At 47.0% G+C, this 20,148-nt stretch overlaps 7 protein-coding genes across 7 annotated transcripts; 2 read left to right on the top strand and 5 right to left on the bottom strand.

Annotated features, from left to right (window-relative positions):
- The first annotated feature begins 966 nt into the window (after positions 1–966).
- PPTG_09853 (TKL protein kinase) lies at positions 967–3,853 on the top strand. The gene has a single exon (XM_008905639.1). It carries the CDS (start codon positions 1,108–1,110, stop codon positions 3,391–3,393), a length of 2,286 nt encoding a protein of 761 aa, XP_008903887.1. The 5' UTR covers positions 967–1,107; the 3' UTR covers positions 3,394–3,853.
- A 143-nt stretch (positions 3,854–3,996) lies between these two features.
- On the bottom strand, positions 3,997–5,365 carry PPTG_09852 (hypothetical protein). The gene is made up of 2 exons (XM_008905638.1): positions 5,218–5,365; positions 3,997–5,164 (listed from the first exon to the last, which is right to left on the bottom strand). Exons 1-2 carry the CDS (start codon positions 5,284–5,286, stop codon positions 4,052–4,054), a joined length of 1,182 nt encoding a protein of 393 aa, XP_008903886.1. The 5' UTR covers positions 5,287–5,365; the 3' UTR covers positions 3,997–4,051.
- Positions 5,366–7,572: 2,207 nt separating this feature from the next.
- Positions 7,573–9,351, top strand: PPTG_22696 (hypothetical protein; the record flags this gene model as incomplete). The annotated part of the gene is made up of 2 exons (XM_008905817.1): positions 7,573–7,999; positions 8,063–9,351. The coding sequence occupies 2 exons, from the start codon at positions 7,573–7,575 to the stop codon at positions 9,349–9,351; spliced, it is 1,716 nt and encodes a 571-aa protein (XP_008904065.1).
- Positions 9,352–10,949: 1,598 nt separating this feature from the next.
- On the bottom strand, positions 10,950–12,790 carry PPTG_09851 (hypothetical protein; the record flags this gene model as incomplete). Its single annotated transcript, XM_008905637.1, has 2 exons — positions 10,950–10,993; positions 11,077–12,790. 2 exons carry the CDS (start codon positions 12,788–12,790, stop codon positions 10,950–10,952), a joined length of 1,758 nt encoding a protein of 585 aa, XP_008903885.1.
- Positions 12,791–13,412: 622 nt separating this feature from the next.
- PPTG_09850 (hypothetical protein) lies at positions 13,413–14,327 on the bottom strand (the record flags this gene model as incomplete). Its single annotated transcript, XM_008905636.1, has 1 exon — positions 13,413–14,327. One exon carries the CDS (start codon positions 14,325–14,327, stop codon positions 13,413–13,415), a length of 915 nt encoding a protein of 304 aa, XP_008903884.1.
- Positions 14,328–15,460: 1,133 nt separating this feature from the next.
- On the bottom strand, positions 15,461–16,233 carry PPTG_09849 (hypothetical protein; the record flags this gene model as incomplete). The annotated part of the gene is made up of 2 exons (XM_008905635.1): positions 15,461–15,865; positions 15,928–16,233. The coding sequence occupies 2 exons, from the start codon at positions 16,231–16,233 to the stop codon at positions 15,461–15,463; spliced, it is 711 nt and encodes a 236-aa protein (XP_008903883.1).
- Positions 16,234–16,406: 173 nt separating this feature from the next.
- PPTG_09848 (hypothetical protein) lies at positions 16,407–19,622 on the bottom strand (the record flags this gene model as incomplete). Its single annotated transcript, XM_008905634.1, has 1 exon — positions 16,407–19,622. One exon carries the CDS (start codon positions 19,620–19,622, stop codon positions 16,407–16,409), a length of 3,216 nt encoding a protein of 1,071 aa, XP_008903882.1.
- Positions 19,623–20,148: the final 526 nt, after the last annotated feature.

Below are 20,148 nucleotides of genomic sequence, written 5' to 3'. Positions count from 1 at the left end.
AGCTTCGTCATCACGTAATCGAAGGAATAATGCATTCGACGTATTCAACTGATTCGAGATATTCACAGCGAAAGGGCAGCTGCAGACTCTGCAAGACCATTTTCTAGACTCTTCTGATTGCCTCGTGACTAAGCTGAAGTCATTGTAAGCGCTTGGTTTTGGCAGTACTCTTCTTTATTGAGTATTTCGGTTGAGCTCAAGCGGCCAGATAAAAGAGATGTGTTTCAACTATAGCGTTCTGCGAGGTACTGGACGTACTAAGAAAGCATTCTAACACTTCTGCAGGTACTCAATTACAATACTCTTACGCTTAAAAATAATCAGGTCGCTTCTGGGGGGAACGATACAAAGAGTATTTTTATATTATGTCAATTATACAGAACGGTCGTATTTTGACTTTCCCCTGTTTACTGTATAAAAGACAAATACATGTCCGCTGTACATATATGCCTGAATGTCTACCATTATGACCACCATCATAAGCGTGTGGAGCAAAATCGAAATTTTGGCTTTTTTTTTTTACTCACGGGGCGCTATCTTTTGATGAAAACTCGCTTCTGTCAGCATTTGTTCCGGATCTAAATTACACAACTTGTAAGTGATCTATCGTAGCTGCGTGTGTGGCTGCTGGTCAGGTTGGTACAAGTATAAATGGAGCATACATCATCACGGACTTCCAAAGCGTTACTGTCGTACCGACCCCAGTCTAGAACAAATTGTGTTTTCACCAAAAACTCTGCATTTGAGCGATGCAACTGATGAACATTCCGGCCAGAAGTGAGCAGCTAGCACAATTTATCAGTATATTATTGATTTGCTTTCTGTCTTTTCACTTACACAAGCGTTTTGATACATTTACTGTACACACATGTATTATTACGTGTATATTTGTGTATTTCAATTATACAGACGTATTTTGTCTTTTAGCAACAAAAAAAAAAGTGGTGTCAACCAGCTCGATTTTTCCATCCGTCTTCCAGCCAATAGCAAACCGTCCCGCCTGATATTTTTTTTCCTGACGGTGTGAAGAAGGCGGCGTCGTGGGTCATCTCCTCACTCTGCTCGTGTGAACACCAGCGCGTGATTTGGCTCCCCGCCACTTCGGCTATGTGCAGCACCGTCCTGCATTACCGACCGCGCAAGCTGCAGGTTCTGGCGTCTACTACAGCCTTCGTAATGTTCGCAAATGCGCTGGCATTGGCCGCTTCTTCTAATAGCGACATCCTCGCTCGCTGCGAGAGCCTCCAGAGCGACACAGCGGAACTTACAACTCCAACAAATGAAAATCTCCCCGCGGACGTGGCAGCCTCGCTGACCGCGCATTCTGACGCTTCCTGGAGTGACCTGGACGACGCCACAAAGGTGGGACTGCTCTGGCTACATGGCTACGTGTTCTCTGGCGGCACCAGCAATGGTAACAAGGCCGGAGACGATGTAGTCCAAGTCTACACTCGCTGCTCTACTGGATCTACAACAGGCGTGGAGATGTCGAGTATTGGAGTCTCATACGACGACTTCACTGCTCAGTGTGAGGCTGCACACTGTGGCACTTACTACCAAGCCACGAACGCCAATTGTGTGGCCAATGTGACTAGTTCTATTCAATGTGCAGTTGATAAAGGGACTTCTATGCTGCCTACAGCCAACGACGTATCATTCTGGTCTTCTGCAGAGTCCACCAGTACTATTCCGTACCCTCAGGCTTATCAACATGAAGTCACATTGACCGACACAACGGAGACATTACAACTGTATTCGGTCCACATGCGGAATGACGATACCGGTGTGTCGTGTGGTAACACACTGGATACGATCGTCCCGTGCTTAAGACTGGAGGACGTTACGGTGTCTTCAGACTTCTGTAAACCGGCAGTGGATGAAGCTACAGTGACGAACTTTTTATCATCAATGAGGACATTACAGGTCAGCAAACTGTCGGACGAGGACGTACCACCGGACAGTGATAGCAACATGCCAGTGATCCTTGGTGCTGGTATTGGTGGAGCTGTCCTTATCATTGTCATTTTAGCCATTTGCTGCTGTCGTAAGAAGAGAAGGCAGCATACTGGGCAGCTATCAGAGACTGCAGCTCTCGGCACGACACATGAGCAGAGTCAAGCGAGTGCTACACGGTCAGGACTGGGTTTTATTCCCCGCGTTATCGGACGACGCGGCAAGAACAGCGACAACGACAGTGAGAGTTCGTCCAACGCTGCCACTAATGTGAACGTACAGACTAATCGAGGTCGACGGTCCTCGTGGTACACGTTCGGTAACGCTAGCAACCGCGAATCAACAGCATATGGACGTCGGTCGTCTATGGCTGGTACGTGGGTTGGAGCTGCAGCTGGAGGCAAAACAGTGAGCGAATACTGCGATGAATCGGAGATTTTGACAGATTTTATGCAAGACCCGGAGATATTCACAAAGCGCATTGCCTTTGACGAGCTTACGTTCCTGCGTATGTTGTCAAAAGGAGCGTATGGTGAGGTGTGGCTGGGTCAACTGGAGACTCGACATGTGGCTATTAAACGTTTGTTACCGGAGAAATGCCAGTTCACAGCCAGTTTGGAGCAATTCGCCGGGGAGATTCAACTAATGTGCACTTTGCAACACCGTAACATTGTCTCGTTCGTTGGTGTGAGCTGGAATCGGCTGCAGAATCTGTGTGCTGTGGTGGAATATATGGAGGCAGGAGACTTGGATGAAGTACTAAAGAAGAACCGAGACAAGTTCTCGTGGCAACGCGAGAAGATCTCCATCGCTATGGACATCGCAGAAGGGCTGGTATACCTGCACTGCTTGCGTCCTGTGGTCGTACACCGCGATCTCAAGTCTAAAAACGTTCTTTTGAACCGTAAATTCCACGCCAAGTTGAGTGACTTCGGCGTAAGTCGCAAGACTCACGTGAACGAGACTATGACGTCAGGAGTGGGGACTTTATTGTGGACTGCGCCGGAGATTATCGAAGGCAAGAAATACTCAGAAAAGGCAGACATTTACTCGCTTGGTGTCGTGTTATCAGAGATGGATACATGTGAAGCTCCGTTCGCAGATGTGACGTCGGATAAAGGCGAACGATTGCCAGGGATGCAACTGGCTCAACTTGTGCGACTGGGGAAGATTCGGGTGTCTCTACGTAAGGATTGTCCGCCTAATCTTCGTAAATTGGTCATGGAGTGTACGCAACTGGATCCCGATGCACGACCAAGTTCCATGCAAGTGGCCTTCACTCTCAAGAGTATTATCGCCCCGACACTGCGGGTGTCAACGTCGACTGCTACGACAGCTTCTACGTCGTCTTCCAGTGGCTTCCCATCCAGCGGAAGTTACTCTACGGCTAGCCAGGTGCTGCAAGGACCATCGCCTAAAGTCAGAGGCAGTCGTATTTAATCACCGGTCTTGCTAGATTTATTTCTATGTTGGCTCGTACAAATGGCCCTGCCTGCTCGACAACAACGTCACGTCTCCATTGCGTTCTTCACGTCTTACACTCTTGCTCTTCGAAGGCATGACGCCGTAATGATAGATCTTCAATGTCCATTTAGATACAGCTCCGTAGTCCTCGTCATTGCACCAAGTAGCCACAATACAAACATCGGTAGTGTCCTGCGTCCCACGTAACATAACTTTCTCACAAGCCGGTCAGGTCGATCGCGTAGTTGCTGAAGTCGCGAATTTCTTGACCCAGTCAAGCGAAAACAACGAAATGTATTAACGCATTGTAGGCGTCTACGTGATGACAATCCACGAATCAGTATCAAAGTACCCGTAATAACTATCCTCAAGTGAAGGGTAGAATTGCGATGATAAATAACGTTACTTCTCAATAGCATGTAATCAAGTTGCCCCATTTTTTGTTGACACTGCACAAAGCGAGCGACTCTGAAATGGTGCTGTCAGCAGTTCTCTCACCCGACGGACAGTATTGCGTGAGTAGTACTTACGCTACCATGGCACTGGGGTTCTTGACGACGACAGACTTGACTATTCAGATGACATGATAGAAAAAAGAATTGTATTCTAGACCTTTATGCACTCCTCTTTCTTTCTAGAACATGAAGATCTGGTTCTCCTTAAAACCGATGCTCTTCAACATAATGCTCACTGCTTCGTCAAATGTCGGTGGTCCACAGTGGAAAGCTGCCACATCGGGTGAAGCCTTTGGCAGCATTTCAGCGAGCATCGTTTTGTCCAGTCGTATGCCAGTTTTGAACAATCCCAGCTCACTCGAATCATCATCACTGGCCTCGTGAAGCACATGGTGCACCTTGACGCGATCTGGGAACATATTGGCCAGCGGCTCCAACTGCGTGAGTGCAATAATGTGCTTCAGCGAGTGGTTGCAGTCCACGAGCGTGATCTTGGTCGTGTCCTTGTTGTTTTCCATAATTGCACGGATAAGCTGCAGCATAGGAGCGATGCCCGTGCCTGCCGCAATCATCACAATGTGACGGACATTCGTCAGCTTTGGCTGACCACCCACAGTTACCACCCCAGCGTCGGGATATCCGAGTACTCCTTGTGGTCCCAGCATCTCCACTGTGTCTCCAATCTCCAATTTATCCAGATAACTGCTCATGATACCGTCCGGATAAATTTTAACCACTAAATCGAAGGACGCAGTCTGGGAGAACTTGGATGTGGGAGTGTAGGCTCTCTCGATCATATGGCTATTTATCTTGGCTCGTACTTTAAGGTGGTGGCCAGGAACCTCAAGTCCCAGTAGTTTATTACCAGGCAGCTCGAAGGTGAACTTGATCGTTTGGAGACTCACTTTTTGCTTAAGAGCCAGTGTAAATGGCCTCCATTGGGTTTTATCGAGAGCGAATCTGGATGCTTCAGAGTTTGAATCGGTCGCTACAGAATCTGGATCTAATTGACCGATGTAGCACTTTTCCAGCATACTGTGGCCATTAACCCACGGGTGTTTTTCGTTAAACAGGTCCGTGCAGTCTCCACCCGCCGATAGCATCAGGTCTGCAATGCCTCCTGGGTGGAATTTAAGGTACGGCGTCATGTTGTACACCTTGCCGTCTAACACACTCCAGCAGTCTTCTTCGGTACAGTGGCGACTCACTTCTTCCATCGAGATGGCACGACGAGGGGGACCACCACGAAGACCGGATAAGTCTTGACCCGATTGACACAGTCGCATCCAGTGCTGGATAGAGATAAGAGTTAGTGGCGGTGGGTGGAGGAGAGAGGTGTACGCACCAATTGACTGTAGCCTGGAGGCAGCGCCACCTTGTTGCGGCGCTGGACCATGGTCGGACACCCTCCCATCGTCGCCTTGTTCGAAGAACTATGGTTCACTTTGTGAAAGGACTTTATTTTAGCCAATGAGGCTGGAATATTGGTCGCTCCACGTCTTTTTACTTATTGTCCAATACACTGACATTTCTGCTTACAAATTTCAGTTTAGCGAGTCCAGTTTCTTAATGCATGTATACACTCCTGAACAAAATTATACGACCACCCAGTTTTTCCCTTATAACTTTTTTTCTACTACGAGTTTCGGCTCACTGTTTAGATATGTGTCGTACGTACCCACGAGAAGCACAACTACAATGAGAAACTTGCGGAACTCTCACTATGAAGTTAGGCTGTCATACAAAAATCGTTTTACGGCGCTGGAGAAAATATACGGCCACACGACTTTAATACAAAAGTCAAGTCAAATGTATTCAAATGACTATGCCATAAGCTCTAATACTGCGTCTTGTTATCCTACTTCGATATGACCTCGATACAACGTCCAGGCATCGAGTCCACCAGCTTGCGCAGGTAAGTACCGTCGATAGTTTCCCATGCAGCTAATATAGCAGCAGTCAGCTCGGCCACGTTGTCGTATTGCTTCTCGTTGTAGTAGAAGACCTGAGTCATCATGGCCCAGACGTTCTCGATTGGGTTCAGGTCAGGTGAACGAGCTGGCCAATCGAGAACGCAAATGCCCTCCTCCTTGAAGAACTCCATCGTGAGCTTCGAGCGGTGGATGGAGGCGTTATCCTGCTGGTAAACGTGGTCAGTTCCATGCTGTAGGTGAGCAAACGGAAGCATATACTCTGATACGGTGTAGACGTAGTGCTCCGACGCCTGTCGTCCTTGTAGAATCGCTAGCTTCGACTTCCCAGATGCGCTAAAGCTTCCCCAAAACCATAACTGAACCGCCACCATTCTGACGGCGAACCGTCAGTCTTGCAGGGCGCCTCACATCACGCCAGTAATGGCGAAGGCCATCTGGTCCATCGAAGTTGAACTTCTTTTCATCGGAAAAGATGATGCGTGGCCATATTTCCGGCAGGACAATCATGCGCGTGGCCCAATCGAGACGCGCCAACTTGTGCTACTTGGTCAGAGGAAGGGTGTTGTTCATCTTCGCGTAATCCAGCCAGTCGACGCTTGCCAACAGGCGGCGGATTGTTCGCGTCGAGCACGTGCACTCGAGCAGGCGAGCTGAGCTGTAGTTTCCCGTGGCAACCTTCCTGACGACTCGGCGTGCTTGGCGCTCGAGCAGCGACGGGTCCCTGTCCACTAGGCGGCGGTGGCGCTTCTCCCTTCAATGCACGCTGCACACAATCACGAGATCGCTTCAGTTTCTTCGCAATTGCTCTGACACTCAGCCCGCCTTCGCTTAGACCTTGAATTCGCCCGCGCTCCGTCTCCGTAAGCGATGGTCCTCGGCCCATCAAAATGTAGAATACCATGGAGCGATATAGCGAAGCGCACGCCAACTGCCGACAGCCAGAAACGCACTGGTGGTTGGCAGCGTGTAGATCTTATCGCATTGTCATTTGAATACATTTGACTTGACTTTTGTATTAAGTCGTGTGGCTGTATATTTTCTCCAGCGCCGTAAAACGATTTTTGTATTACAGCCTACCTTCATAGTGAGAGTTCCGCAAGTTTCTCATTGTAGTTGTGCTTCTCGTGGGTACGTACGACACATATCTAAACAGCGAGCCAAAACTCGCAGTAGAAAAAAGTTATAAGGGAAAAACTGGGTGGTCATATAATTTTGTCCAGGAGTGTATTGTTCCGTTCTAATCTAATCAATTCGTACCAATTATATTTGGGATAAGCACTGTGCTCGCAGCTGTAGCCAAAAAAATTTTTTCCAACAACGAGGCTGGTAACTTACCAGTGGTAAGTAGCAATCACATAAACTTTGTAGTTTGGCAATCTTTTATGGTCCTGGAAGTTACTGTTTGCCCTGTTACAGCGCATCACCTGCAGTACAGTGTCTGCTGTGTCGGCCATGGGACTTGGGAATTTGGAAAAAATCAGTATCAATACAATAACTCTTGTGTATTTTGTAGGAAATTACTCAACTTCCTTTTAATACTTCGAAAATATGTAAATTGCTTTCGCAATAAAGCATTCAAAATGCAAGAATATGCCACTGTCGGGATAAACATTTATTGCAATAATTGGTCAAAATACCATATTATTGATCAGCCAACCCAACTTGAAACAAAAATAACATATTTTATTTTCCAACCTATGGTGGTTTCAGTGGTTTTCCAATAAAACTTCACTTAAAATAGTTTCTGTCAAGTGATACATCGAGTTATGGACAACGCAATGAGAAGCTTCCAGTTGAGAAGGACAGTCACAGGAATTGTTCCCACGTCAGACAGGCTGGGAATCACTGCCGCTCAGTCTACTTCTCGCTTCGCGTCTTGGCGACAGTTAGAAGAACAGTGGAACCGAATTCAGGTTGGTCGCCAGGGATCGTACTCTGTTGAACGTCTCATGTGTTTAGAGAATTACTGCAATACGACGTCGTGGACTCGAGTGGTTTTGATCTGCGCACTCACTCCAATCCCTGCTCTTTTGGTAGCCGTGCTGCTTGAATGTCTCCCACTACGGCCACCGTCCGAGGGGTGGGTAGCAAACTGGGTGTTTTGGCTTCGTGTGTTGTTGACAAGTGTTCTGCTTGCCTTCGGTGGGTACTCTCAACTGGCAGCATTTGTTCCGGATTTGGAGTTTTCTGTTTGTAAGCAATTTATTGTAGGTATGGGGTTGGTTGTTGGGCTGATCGGCACATGTATTCTTGCAGCGGAGATTATCGGGTTTCCTGTGCCGCTTTTGATGCAATTTGGTGCTATTCCAACCGGCTTTTTCGCGGTACTCTTGCTGCGGCTTGTCGTTGGATCTGGCGTGTTTGTGGGTGGTTTTCCTGTCGTGGTTCGTATGAAGAGATTTCATCGGTATTTTCTTGCGTTAATTGGTCTCTCTGGGTTGTATCCTGTCTTCAAAGTGTTGTACGACAGCGTTCCTCTAGCATATCGAGGTGGAGTGATTCTCGTTTTACCAGTCTGGAGATTTGCAGCAAAGCACTTTATCGTCTACGTTTCTCGTGACCTGGAAGACATTATACCAGAATCTGTGGCGTTTCTGGTTGATTTTTTCAGCCCGCTCTTCGTATCAGTGTGTATGTCATCCTCAGGACCATTCTACTTGTCTTTCCTGTTTATTGCAGCAGATCTAAGCCAAATATTATTGGAGCTTCGTGAATTGAGTGGCAATGCGAAGGTGGTGTTGCAGCTCATCGGGCCACAGCTACAGGATCCTATTCATCCGCGAAGCTCCACACCAGAGCCGACAACATTGCTGACGGTAATTATCGACGCGGTTGAAAAACCGGCAGTGTTTCAGGCGAAGTCGTTGGAATCTGTGCGTCTCTGGGCATGTCTGCCCCATTATCTTACAATTAAACAAGTTGAACAGCTCGTCAATCTGGAAGCCTCAGACGTATATTGTCGGCGGAATCAATTTTGTAGCAACAAGGCGATGAGATTTTCACAGCAGCCTGAACTCAAACACAGTGTGTCTACTTTACCGACCCCAAGATTCAAACAAGTAAAACCCTCATCGAAAATTCAACCTACTAGCGATTCGATTCGCGAACAAGCAACCTTTCCAAACAATCCCATATTACTGACAGAGAATGCGAACGAGTTGGTCCTAGCGGGCTTAAAGCTGTTCTTTCACTGCGAATACATTGCATTGGTTGAGTACGTTGAATGCATCACCCCAATAATTTACGTGGTGTACAAGTCGGTCCTGGAACAGTTGCCCAATATTGTCTACTATCCTGGTGGTGCGGGTAATTGGAACAACTGCAGCGAATATTTTGGTGCTAGCAACTACGGAAGTCGGCTCTCTCGTTTTCCTTCACCATTTTCTGCAGCGCAAGTTTGCCTTTTCTTCATTGCACCAGCTAGCGTTCGTATTGGAAAACCAGGTTTATCTTGTACAGGCGAAGCTATTTGCTGGAATCCTTCTTCTGATACCGTTTCAGCTGAAGCATTTTGGTACGTATTTCTTATGTTAGTGCTGGGTTAGAACTTCCGGAACCTCTCAACAAACTGCAATTCCTTTATATTGTTTAGGTGCCGATTTTAGTCTTCAATTTGAATGGCTTGATGACAACTAAGTTGATGGACGAGGCTGCTATCAGATGAAATTGTTGTATTTTGTTCGTACCTCGACATATTAACCACTTGATCTGTCCCTTTTACGACATTGATACATAAAATGACCTCGATTTATTTTAAATCGTGTATCCAGCTTAAGTAAAAAGCGACAAAAGTTGTGCAAAGTAAGAATTTTTGTATTCAGACATGATCTGATTTTAGGTCGGATAGTTTAGTTAGGCCTAAATTCAGACCAGGCGATCACAGCCCATTATTCGCTGCATTTGCCAGTGTTAGGTATGCAGAGCCAACGGAGTGTTAGAAGTGCATATTCCCTTGGCGGATACCCGCTTTGATCACATTTACACGGGTAGTTTTGAATGATTTGCTGAGCTAGTGTCATTTCTCGATTTACCGCCCAACGAGAGGTAAGCGTCGTCACTGGGATGTTTATCTAGCTTAAAGGAGAGGTCTGATAACGTTTCCGACTGCTGCATCGGTTAAAAAATGCCACAGAAAGCTCGATAATGACGGGATTATCGCTAAATGCGAAATCCAGGGCCATGTCCGAATCAACCTTGGCAAGGCACAATATTAACTAGCTGGTTAGTCACGTAGTTAGCTTATACTGGTAGATCGTTAGCTAGTATATGTTCGCCAACACCACGAAAAGTGATTTTAAAAAAAAACTTATAATCTAAACGTTATTATGTTCCGCTCACTCTCGCTCGATAAACGAGTGCAGGAAATACTTGGACGGTTATTTTTAAGTAACCTCTTTCAGCAGGATAATCACTAATACGCCAAAGAGCAGAGATTGACTGCCATCCTAGTCTAATATTATTCTTACCCACCATCGATGGAAATCTACCTCACTAATGACAGTTTTACATACTTCTCTAATTACTACTGTCGAGCGTTTAAGCTCGTGGTCGATTTACGAATAATTGATATCGATATCTTGTAAAACGACCCATTTTGCAGTAAAATGAATGTTCGTCTTGGTTTTTTTTTTTTGATTTCGGACTAGTGATTGGCAGATTAAAATAACTTATGTCATGATGGGATACGCTATTTCATATCGGGAATTAGTTCCATCCCCCTAATTTAGGGACGTGGGATTGCCGAACGGTACCTGAGTAAATTGTTGTTACTGTTTCGAGATTGGTACAAACTAGTAGTCTACTGCCATAAAATTGTGGTAGCCTACCCTGATTGCACCGAAAACAATTCACTGAAGCTATGCCACGTTTACTGTCAGAGTTTTTTTTAATGAGCTTCGAAGTATGTTTATATCAACCTATACAACGGGTTTTGGGTCTTCCATAACCTAAACAAAAGGGTTTATTGACTAGGTTGAGGGCGATTAATAACCATAACGAATGATATTTATGAGTCCACATTTTTGTAAAAAAAATTTTTTACCATATCCCGTTTAAAAAAACAATAGACTTTATCTCATTTTAGAAAGAAAGAATGACTCGAAGAACGGAACAGCATAGTATCGGCGTCGGGTAAGGCAAACACTTATTTACTGTCGAGCCATTCGAAGCGAAGGCTAAAGTCGGCGCCTAAAATAGTGAAATTACAGCTTGTAAGCTTTCCAAGTAGCACTTAATCTGAGAAGAAAGAAAACAACTGCGCTCATACGTACCTAAATGCTCTAGTTCAAACGGAATGAGAACAAGGATCCCGATGAGAAGCTTCACCTGGATCAGATAGGCGTGGGTTTCTAATACGAACGCAAGCTGGTGCATTGCAGAAATTGCAAACTTTCGCTGCAAAAAATGATGCAGCAAAACGAGAGAGCCGACTTCCATCATTGCTAAAACCAGAATATTCACCACCGTTGCTAAACTCCAATTACCCGCACCACCAGGATAGTAGACAATATTCGGCAACTGCTCCAGAATCGATTTGTACACCACGTAAACTATTGGGGTGATGCATTCAACATACTCAACCAATTGGAGATATTCACAGTGAAAGAGCAGCTGCAAACCCTGTAAGACCAACAGCTTAGACTTCTTTAACCCCGAACCGGAGCCGTTTGGACGTGTTGACTGTTTGTTCTTTGCATTGATTGGATCTTGAGTTGTAGGGGAGGCTATTTCATGTTTGAGGGTTGAAGTCGGTACGATAGAAGTCCTTTGTTTAAATCCATTTTGAGTCTGCAGCAGAGATTGTTTCATATGGTTGTTAGAAGATGGGTTCCGCTGATAGTACACACCTGATTCTTCCAGATGAGCGAGCTGTTCAACCTGTTTGCTTGTAAGAGAATGAGGTAGACAGGCCCATACACGCACAGGTCCCATCGACTCCGCTCGAGACGCTCTAGGTTCCTTAGTCGCTCCGAGGATTCTCGTCAGCAATGTTGTCGGCTCTGGTGTGGAGCTTCGCGGATGAATAGGATCCTGTAGCTGTGGCCCGATGAGCTGCAACACCACCTTCGCATTGCCACTCAATTCACGAAGCTCCAATAATATTTGGCTTAGATCTGCTGCAATAAACAGGAAAGACAAGTAGAATGGTCCTGAGGATGACATACACACTGATACGAAGAGCGAGCTGAAAAAATCAACCAGAAACGCCACAGATTCTGGTATAATGTCTTCCAGGTCACGAGAAACGTAGACGATAAAGTGCTTTGCTGCAAATCTCCAGACTGGTAAAACGAGAATCACTCCACCTCGATATGCTAGAGGAACGCTGTCGTACAGCACTTTGAAGAGAGGATAGAACCCGGTGAGACTAATTAACGCAAGAAAATACCGTTGGAATCTCTTCATCTGAGCCACGATAGGAGAGCCACTCGCAAACGCGTCAGATCCACCGACAAGTCGCAGTAATAGTACTGCGAAAAATCCGGTTGGAATGGCACCAAATTGCATCAAAAGTGGCACTGGAAACCCGATAATCTTCGCTGCAAGAATACTTGTTCCGATCAGCCCAACAGCCAATCCTGTACTTGCGATAATTTGCTTGCAAAGCGTAAAGTGCAAATCCGGAACAAATGCTGCCAGTTGAGAGTACCCACCGAAGGCGAGCAGAACGCTTGTCAATGACATCCGAAGCCAGAACACCCAGTTTGCTACCCACCCCTCGGATGGTGGCCGTAATGGGAAACATTCAAGTAAAACAGCAACCAAGAGAGAAGGTATTGGAGTGGATACGCAGACCAAAATCACCCGAGTCCACGATGTTGTGTTGCAGTACTGATCCAGACTCACGAGACGTTCAATAGAGTACGATCCCTGGCGACCAACTTGAATTCGATTCCAATTTTCTTCTAGCTGTCGACATAATGCCACACGAGGAGCGGTTTTATCTGCTGCTGAAGGGAAAATCGATGTGTGTGTCCTCTGCATTGCGGCGTACCTTAAACTCGTTAGTTTACCTGCCAGTCGACTCCGCTGACGCGAACGATAATACTCAACGTAGCGACTATTTCAGGCTGGATGAATGGCCTTCGTTACTAAGTATAGCTGTCGCATAGCAATAACTTACCTGAAGATACAATTAAATTGCACTGGAATGTCCTGACATGTATAAGCCTTAGAGGTAAAATAGTACTGCGAAGCGGAAATACAGCCACCGCAGCCACATCCCGGAGATATCAATTTCATTCGCGCAAATATGTTAACACTGATAAGAAGAGACTACTACATTCTCAAAGTCTACTGCTATTGTGAATTCCGTCCAAGTTTGCCGATTTGAGTCTGTTTGAGGAGCGGGGATAATTGTTGTAAATCAAAAAAAATTTACAGAACACAAATTGTACTATTAAGCGAAACTTTTAGGTTAAGTTTTCATCCGCAGCTAATATGATAACGTAGGACAAGTAGTCAACTACCATTACCTTTTTCCGTGGAATAGCAACAATATTTCAATACATACTCGGTAATATATTGCTCAAGACGCGAAAAACGATACATATTTCCTGTCCATTCTCTATTGAATGTCTGCGAGATTGATTGTCAACGCCGGGTTCTAATCGGTGGGGATCAGCAAGTCACCGACAACGTTCCCGTCGGGGGTGATGCGGGCGCCGTTGAATACGAACGACACGTCTTCCACGTTGCCAAGAAGCTGCAGTAGCGATGACAAAATATCAATCTGACTGTAGATCCGTTCAATGCGATTGTTCGAGTTGTCCCAGTCAAAGCGCACGGAACCACGCATAATTAGGTGCTGGTCAACCATCTTTCGGACAAGGCGGGACCCTCTGCTTTCCATGCAGCGTATGCCTCGAACTATGCTACCATGGAACAAGTGAGGGAACGCGCTCATCAGTGATCGTCTGCTTATGGTGAAGCTTGTGATCGTGGTGCCAATAATCGAACTGTCACCAATCTTCTCTAGACGCTGGAGCTGCACTTCGACATCTTGGAAAAAATGCGTAAAGATTCCCCAGTTTTTCGCAATGGCTGCGACGACATCCGGTGCATTTAACAATCGCAAGAAATCGAGCTGAGCTGTTGGTGACCCGTTTGGAGCGTGCAGACCATGACGAAACAAACGAAAATAGTCTGTCACGACAGACCACAGGGCGAAGTGTCTCTCGATCGCGTACGAGAGCCCGCGAATTCGGCTTTGTAGCTCCTTGATATCTTGTCGTAGCTGGATGTTGCCATCCTCCAAGCTGTCGTGGAAGCTTTGTTGCTTCATTCGGTATCGTTGCTTGTAAATCCGTTGACGTTCTCGGAGGGGCAGATGGGTTAACTTGGAGCTTCGACCTGGCAGAATGGCTGACTTGGTTGCTCGTTCTTCACATGTGTATGGGTATCCGACATTCACTCGAGTCGTATTGAACCCAGCTGTGAAAAATTGACGCTGCCTCACGGTACCAATGACGTCGTCAGTCAAAGCGTCGAGGTTGGGCGGGCACAGAGAGTGGCTTCGCATGCTGCACGAGTGTGTTATTTGGGATGCTTGATGTGTGGAAAATACCATAATGACAATTTGGACCGCTTGGACTAACTCAGACAAACACACACATACACTCTGTGTGGTCATCACTTTGCAAGTTTACGTTATTCAAAAATAATCCTATCCGATAAATTATTATTCGCCTCACTAAAAAGGCAGCAATCATGGCTGCGACATTCGGGATCTACCGTGATTTTTTGTAAGCTTTTGAACATGTCTTCATCAATGCTTTGTGAAGACACGTTGTTCACGTCCTCCAGGACCACCCAGACTATTTTCATATCCATAGCTGTGTCTTAGGCTGGGCTCTCGATCTCAACAGAGGCAGTCACAGCGCCTTGTTGGCGCATGCCAGTGCGCTGTTATACTGTAGTACTCCGTTGCGTTTTTGAAGTAGCCTCGATGGGCCTTTTCTCGCGCATGAGAACATCTCTTTGCCCTGGTTCTTCCATCAACTCTCACGTCCTCACCACATGTAGTGATTGGATGACCTCCATCGCCCCTCCACCACGGTGGCACCACGTGGTCGCGTGGTCCACGAAGACTGTCGTGTCCGGCAGCACATCTTTACGCTCAACCAGGCCCCATAATTTGCTCTCTATGAACTCGAGGTCCACGCTTACCCAACTAAAAGGGATAAGTTGCTTTAGCTGATAATTATCTCGCCTCTCGTTCCTGTTAATTCGACGTGAAAATGCACAATTAGGCCCTTCCACAGTTTTACAAATTCACAAACCTAAACTTCCTGGCGATAAACATAGTTTCGTAGCTATATATCTATCTGCTTTACGTTAAATGTACCAGGATTAACGCCCGTTAAGCTTTAGAATGGAGCCCGCGGTGTATTTAACGTTATATATCCAACCTCCTTTGAAAAAAACGAAGCAAATTCGTAAGTAATCAATACCCGTTACTATTATCGTTTCTTCCGCTTCATATGACATAAGCGATGGTGCAAAATTTGTCATTTATGGTAATCACTAGGGCCAGCTTACACTTGTACTTTTCAAACACCACCCTATCCGATAATTATCCTTCCAACAGTCGCTTCATAAGTGCGTGGCCGTAATCTACGAACAGCATGTAGAGAGAGTTGGGCAATTTTTGTATTAGGACTCTATAGTCGGCTTGTTACGCCGTTTCTTGTTCTTGCTCTTCTTGGGTCCCAACGGCTGTTGCTGTTGCTCAAGTTTTCGCTTCTGTCCCTGCTGCTTCGGAGGTTCCGTCACCTCCACAATCTCCTGCTTATTAGTCTCCGTCTCCACGTTTTCCTCCGTCTCAGCAGCCTCATCCGCTGCCTTCTGTGTTGCTTCCTGTTCTCTCTTCATCCTCTTCACCTCGCGCTCCTGGTGTTTCACCTGTTTCTCCTTCTTCCGTCTCTCCTTCCTCGCAGCTTTAGCCGCCTCTTTCCACTCCAGAAACGCCTTGGTGCGCTTTGTAGCCAGCGCTGTGTCCAGCCACGTTTGCTCTGTATGCCATTCGTTCACTAAAACCTTCTGCAACAGCGATGGGCTCTGCAAAGCGACAGATTAGTACATGCTCTCTAACTGTAGGTGGATCTCTTTCTCCGTCTTACCAGCACGTTCATCTCCAGGAAGCCATTGCAGCCGCAGTTCTCCACCTTTTTGCGTCCCAAGATATCGATAAACTTGTCCACGCAGAGCTCGCCGCGGCTGTTGGTATCGATATCTCTGGAGCGATAAAAGTCTAGTAACTTGGAGTTCTGGGACTCGGTCGAAGCGACGAACAGCAGCTGCAGGTCGGAGCCCATGGAGATCACGCGTCCGTTGACGATCTGCAACTCTTGCAGCCACTCACGCAGCACTGACACGTACTTAGAGCGGTCGCGGAAGTGGTCGATGCGCACGAGCAGCAGCTCCATGTCCAAGACTATGACTGTAGCTCCTTAACCAACAGACGCCAATAATGTCTATGATTGGTTAGAATTCCAACACTGTTATGATGAACTTCAGTTTAACGACATATTCTACGGTTAACGAGCTCAGAAGCATACAGTATGACGCTAAAGTGTAGTTGAAGTGATAAGCATCAAGCTCAGCACATGAAGAGCGGATACTTGGCGCCAATCTTGCGGATGTTGCGATGCAATGCCTTGCGCAGCGGGATCAAGTAGAACTCGAGCGGTGGGTTGCTTGAACTGGAAGAAGAACCACCGGTAGACAAACCGGTAATACTGAAGCCAGCGGGAGACGATCCTGACGAAATTGGAGACGTCGTCGCGGATGTTGCGGGCGTAGGAGCACGTGATCCAGAGCGTGGAGGATGGTCTGATAGATAAAACCAGCAACTAAAGAGGATCGAGCGGATATCGGCGGGTGTAGTCAATGGCAGCAGCTCCGCAGTCTTGGCCAGAGGCGCAGGCAGCCAATTAGTCGCTCGTAGGAGCCGCATCAACTCGCACGTGAGCGCCAGTTGATTCCTGTTGCGCATATACGGAGGCACGTCCACGTTCTCCACGCTCAACTCGCCTTTGACACTGTTCCAATGACCCAGTAAGACAATCAATACCGACTTGAATACCGGTACCAGTCGCAGTAACTGGGAAGAACCCAGTACCGTCGACGTCGAGATTACCGTTCGAAGTACCGGTAAAAACGCCGGAAAGTGGTTTAACCACTGCTCTATCCGTAAATCCACGTCGAAACTCGATCGATTCGGCAGCATGTCCTTGTACACGTCGTCACTTGGGATGCCACAGCACGGTATCACACGTTCTAAGAGCATATCCACCACGATCTTCAATCGCCGTTCCAACTGCTCGTCCTCCTCGGTATTCGATATCATCTTGGCTTGGTGAGCATCAGCCAACAGACTAGCAGCCGTTCCAGTGGATGCTAGAAGCTGAGAGAAAATCTCTGTAGCGTACACACTACACACGCGAGCAGCGTGCATCTCTCGCTCCCAGGACGAGTCCAGGGTTTTGCGGTATACCAGTTTTGCTTCAGGAACCTTCGTGATTACCTGGGACGACTGCAAATTTGTACACTTGGAGCTGATAGTTCGTTCGCAGCGGATAATCTGACGTTCATCCAGATTTCCATCGTTTAAATCGTTAAAGTTGACGTCGTTCGGGAAATGTGTCGGTATACTGGTAGCGGATGTGGTACTGAGTAGTGAATCCAGCCATAAGGACGCAAACATGCTGTAAACGGAGGAGGAATAATGCGCGACGCCGCCATCCAGCGCTAACACTCGGAACAGAACCATCTTGAGGGTTTGTAGACGACTCGGCAGAGCAGTATCCTCAGGTAAATTCAGTTCACTGGAGGTTTTATCACCCTGTCGTACGAGATCTGCTCGATACTGCCGCAGCAGCGAGAAATACACGCTCGATAGCTTCTGTACACATCGGTATTGCCAGTTCGGGTCCTCGAGAGATAAGAACGGGGTCCGAGACACAAGAGAGAGCGCACGGGAAGCCACCAGCGAGTCCTTGGAGCGTGCTAAGTCCAGAAAGCTCTCCCAGAACCCCACGCCACGCACACCTTTCCACAGCTCAAAGGAGTCCAGACTCGCAGTCCAACTCTTAGCGCCAGCCAACTGCTGCATACACGAATTACCTTGTCCTGCAGTCAAGTTAACTGGTAGGTCGTTCTCAGTCATTTCTTCGGTATCGTTCAAGTTCAGTAATGTTTGGATAATACCGAGAATACGTCGCTTGGCTCGTGGAGCAGCAGATTGGCACTCATGCACTATACTACGCACAAACGCGACGTACTCAGGCGACGCAGGAGTCAGCAATGAGGTCAGCAATTCGCACAACGAGCGATCTGCGTCTTGGATCGCTGTAAGCGGATACACGACCGGTAACTCGTTGAACTCTGCCAGCATCAACTCGGCCTTAATCAGCTGTTCCGTCACTTCTTTTCGAGAGATCGACTGAGCCAGTAGAAGCAGCCACTGTTTCCACTGGTCAAAGCGTTGACTCGCTGTCTCCTTGGACATTTCTTCATCGTCTGTCATGCTAATATCCGACGTTTCTTCACGTGGATTCATCACTTGCAGCAGTCGAAGTATACCCTGACAAATAAAGGGGAGGAAGCGGTAAATCCCCTTAAGAAACGCACATGACATCTCTGATCCAGCGAAATCCACCAGTTGCTGCTGAAATGAAGCCACAGACACTGCAAAACGTGGCGATATCTTCGCTGTAGACAGGTTTTGGAGCAGTAATAGCAGCTGAAAGCCGGAGTTCGACAGCTCGGCGCTTCGTTTGCGGATAAAATCCAGCAACAAGACATTCATTCCTTCTTGCAGGCTCACATTCCCATTGCCACTCGTCTCTCCTTCTCCAAATTTCGTGGCTAGTGACATAACTAATTCATCCGTGACAATCCACTGTAAATTATCGTCACAGACCTGTACAAGCACAGCTGAATCACTTGCTACCGCCACAAGACGCTTCACAGTCTCCAGTGCTCGTGTTTGGTCGCTAGAAACGCATTCTTCCAGTACTTCGCGCAGAATATCCATCATCTGAGCCGGATTCTTCGTCGCCAAAAAATCCAATACGGGAATAAACTCCGTCATATCTTCGTATCTGGAAATAAATGCGCGAAATATAAATTCCTGTACAAAGTACGAATTCATCTGAGCAATACAAGCCATCATCCACGTCCAGTACTGAGGAGTAGATCTCGTAAGACTCCAATCCAGCACCTGAGTCAATAGCTCCTTGCCTACTAAATCCCCTGCACCGAGTACTGCACGTCTAATAGCGCGCACCAGTTGAGCGTACAGTGGTTTACTCGGTAGTTTGGCCAGCGTCTCGTCCAGATCCACACGATTCTTCTCTTGATCCAGAGCTAGCAGGCTCTGTACCGACTCCTTCTCGTCCAGCAGCTCACAGAAGCTCAATGAGAGCTTCACCACGTCTTCGAGGACGCTACGTCGCGCGAACTGCGAGTTTATTATGCGCTGTAGCTGGTCTAGAGCCTTGTGCACGTCTGCGCTGTTGTCAGCCGCCGCTTTGGCTCGACGACTCTGTTTGCTCTTCTTCTGGCGCTTAGAGACGGGTCCAGTCTCGCTCCAGAGCTTCTCTAGCGACGTGTGGAGCTGTGTTTGTAGGGTTTGGAGTTCGGGAGTCTGTAGAGTGGGCAGTTTGGGTGCTGGGGGCTCGAAGACTGGACTTTGGACGTCGTCTGCGGCGCTCATGAGGCTCGAGAGACCTGGCGGGCTGCTGACGGTATCGCGAGGCGTACCGATGTCTTCAGAGAGGATAGAGGACATCATATTCGATTCCAGCGGCATCTTGACGGGGGCGCCGTAAAGGTTTGAACTGACAGAGGTCTTTAAAGTGAATAGTGACAGTACTAACTGAAGAATCGAAATCAATAATTTCGTTTTTGAGATCGATCTAATTTCGATATCAAAGCTCTAATTTCGATACAAGACCGAAATTAAGATCTTGATTTTGATCGTCATTGAAATTAGAGCTTTGATTGCCGTATTACATGTTTAAAAAATTATAAAAGAAATAAATTACATCAATTTTTTGGGGTACGATGAAATAAATTCAAAAAAGGTACTCCAATCCCAAATCGCAGCAAACAGAAAAAGAGAGTGAGTGCTGCGCCCAACTCGATTGACAAAGACAGGCAGTCGATTTTAACCTACCCGCAAAGATTTATCCGTCCTTCGTATAGTGTGGTGTAGCGATTCCTAAGTAATCGCTGAAGTGGCTACATTCAAGTTGCTCAAACCACGAACGCTCGGCCATGCGACAGGTGGTGGTCACTGTGCAAGATGGCCACGGACACGTTACTACCAAGCCCTC

Source organism: Phytophthora parasitica (assembly GCF_000247585.1).
Source record: "Phytophthora parasitica INRA-310 unplaced genomic scaffold supercont2.21, whole genome shotgun sequence".
In the NCBI taxonomy this organism is placed as follows: domain Eukaryota; phylum Oomycota; class Peronosporomycetes; order Peronosporales; family Peronosporaceae; genus Phytophthora; species Phytophthora nicotianae.
The sequence above is the reverse complement of the archived record's forward strand: the minus strand, read 5'-3'. Positions and strand labels throughout refer to the sequence as shown.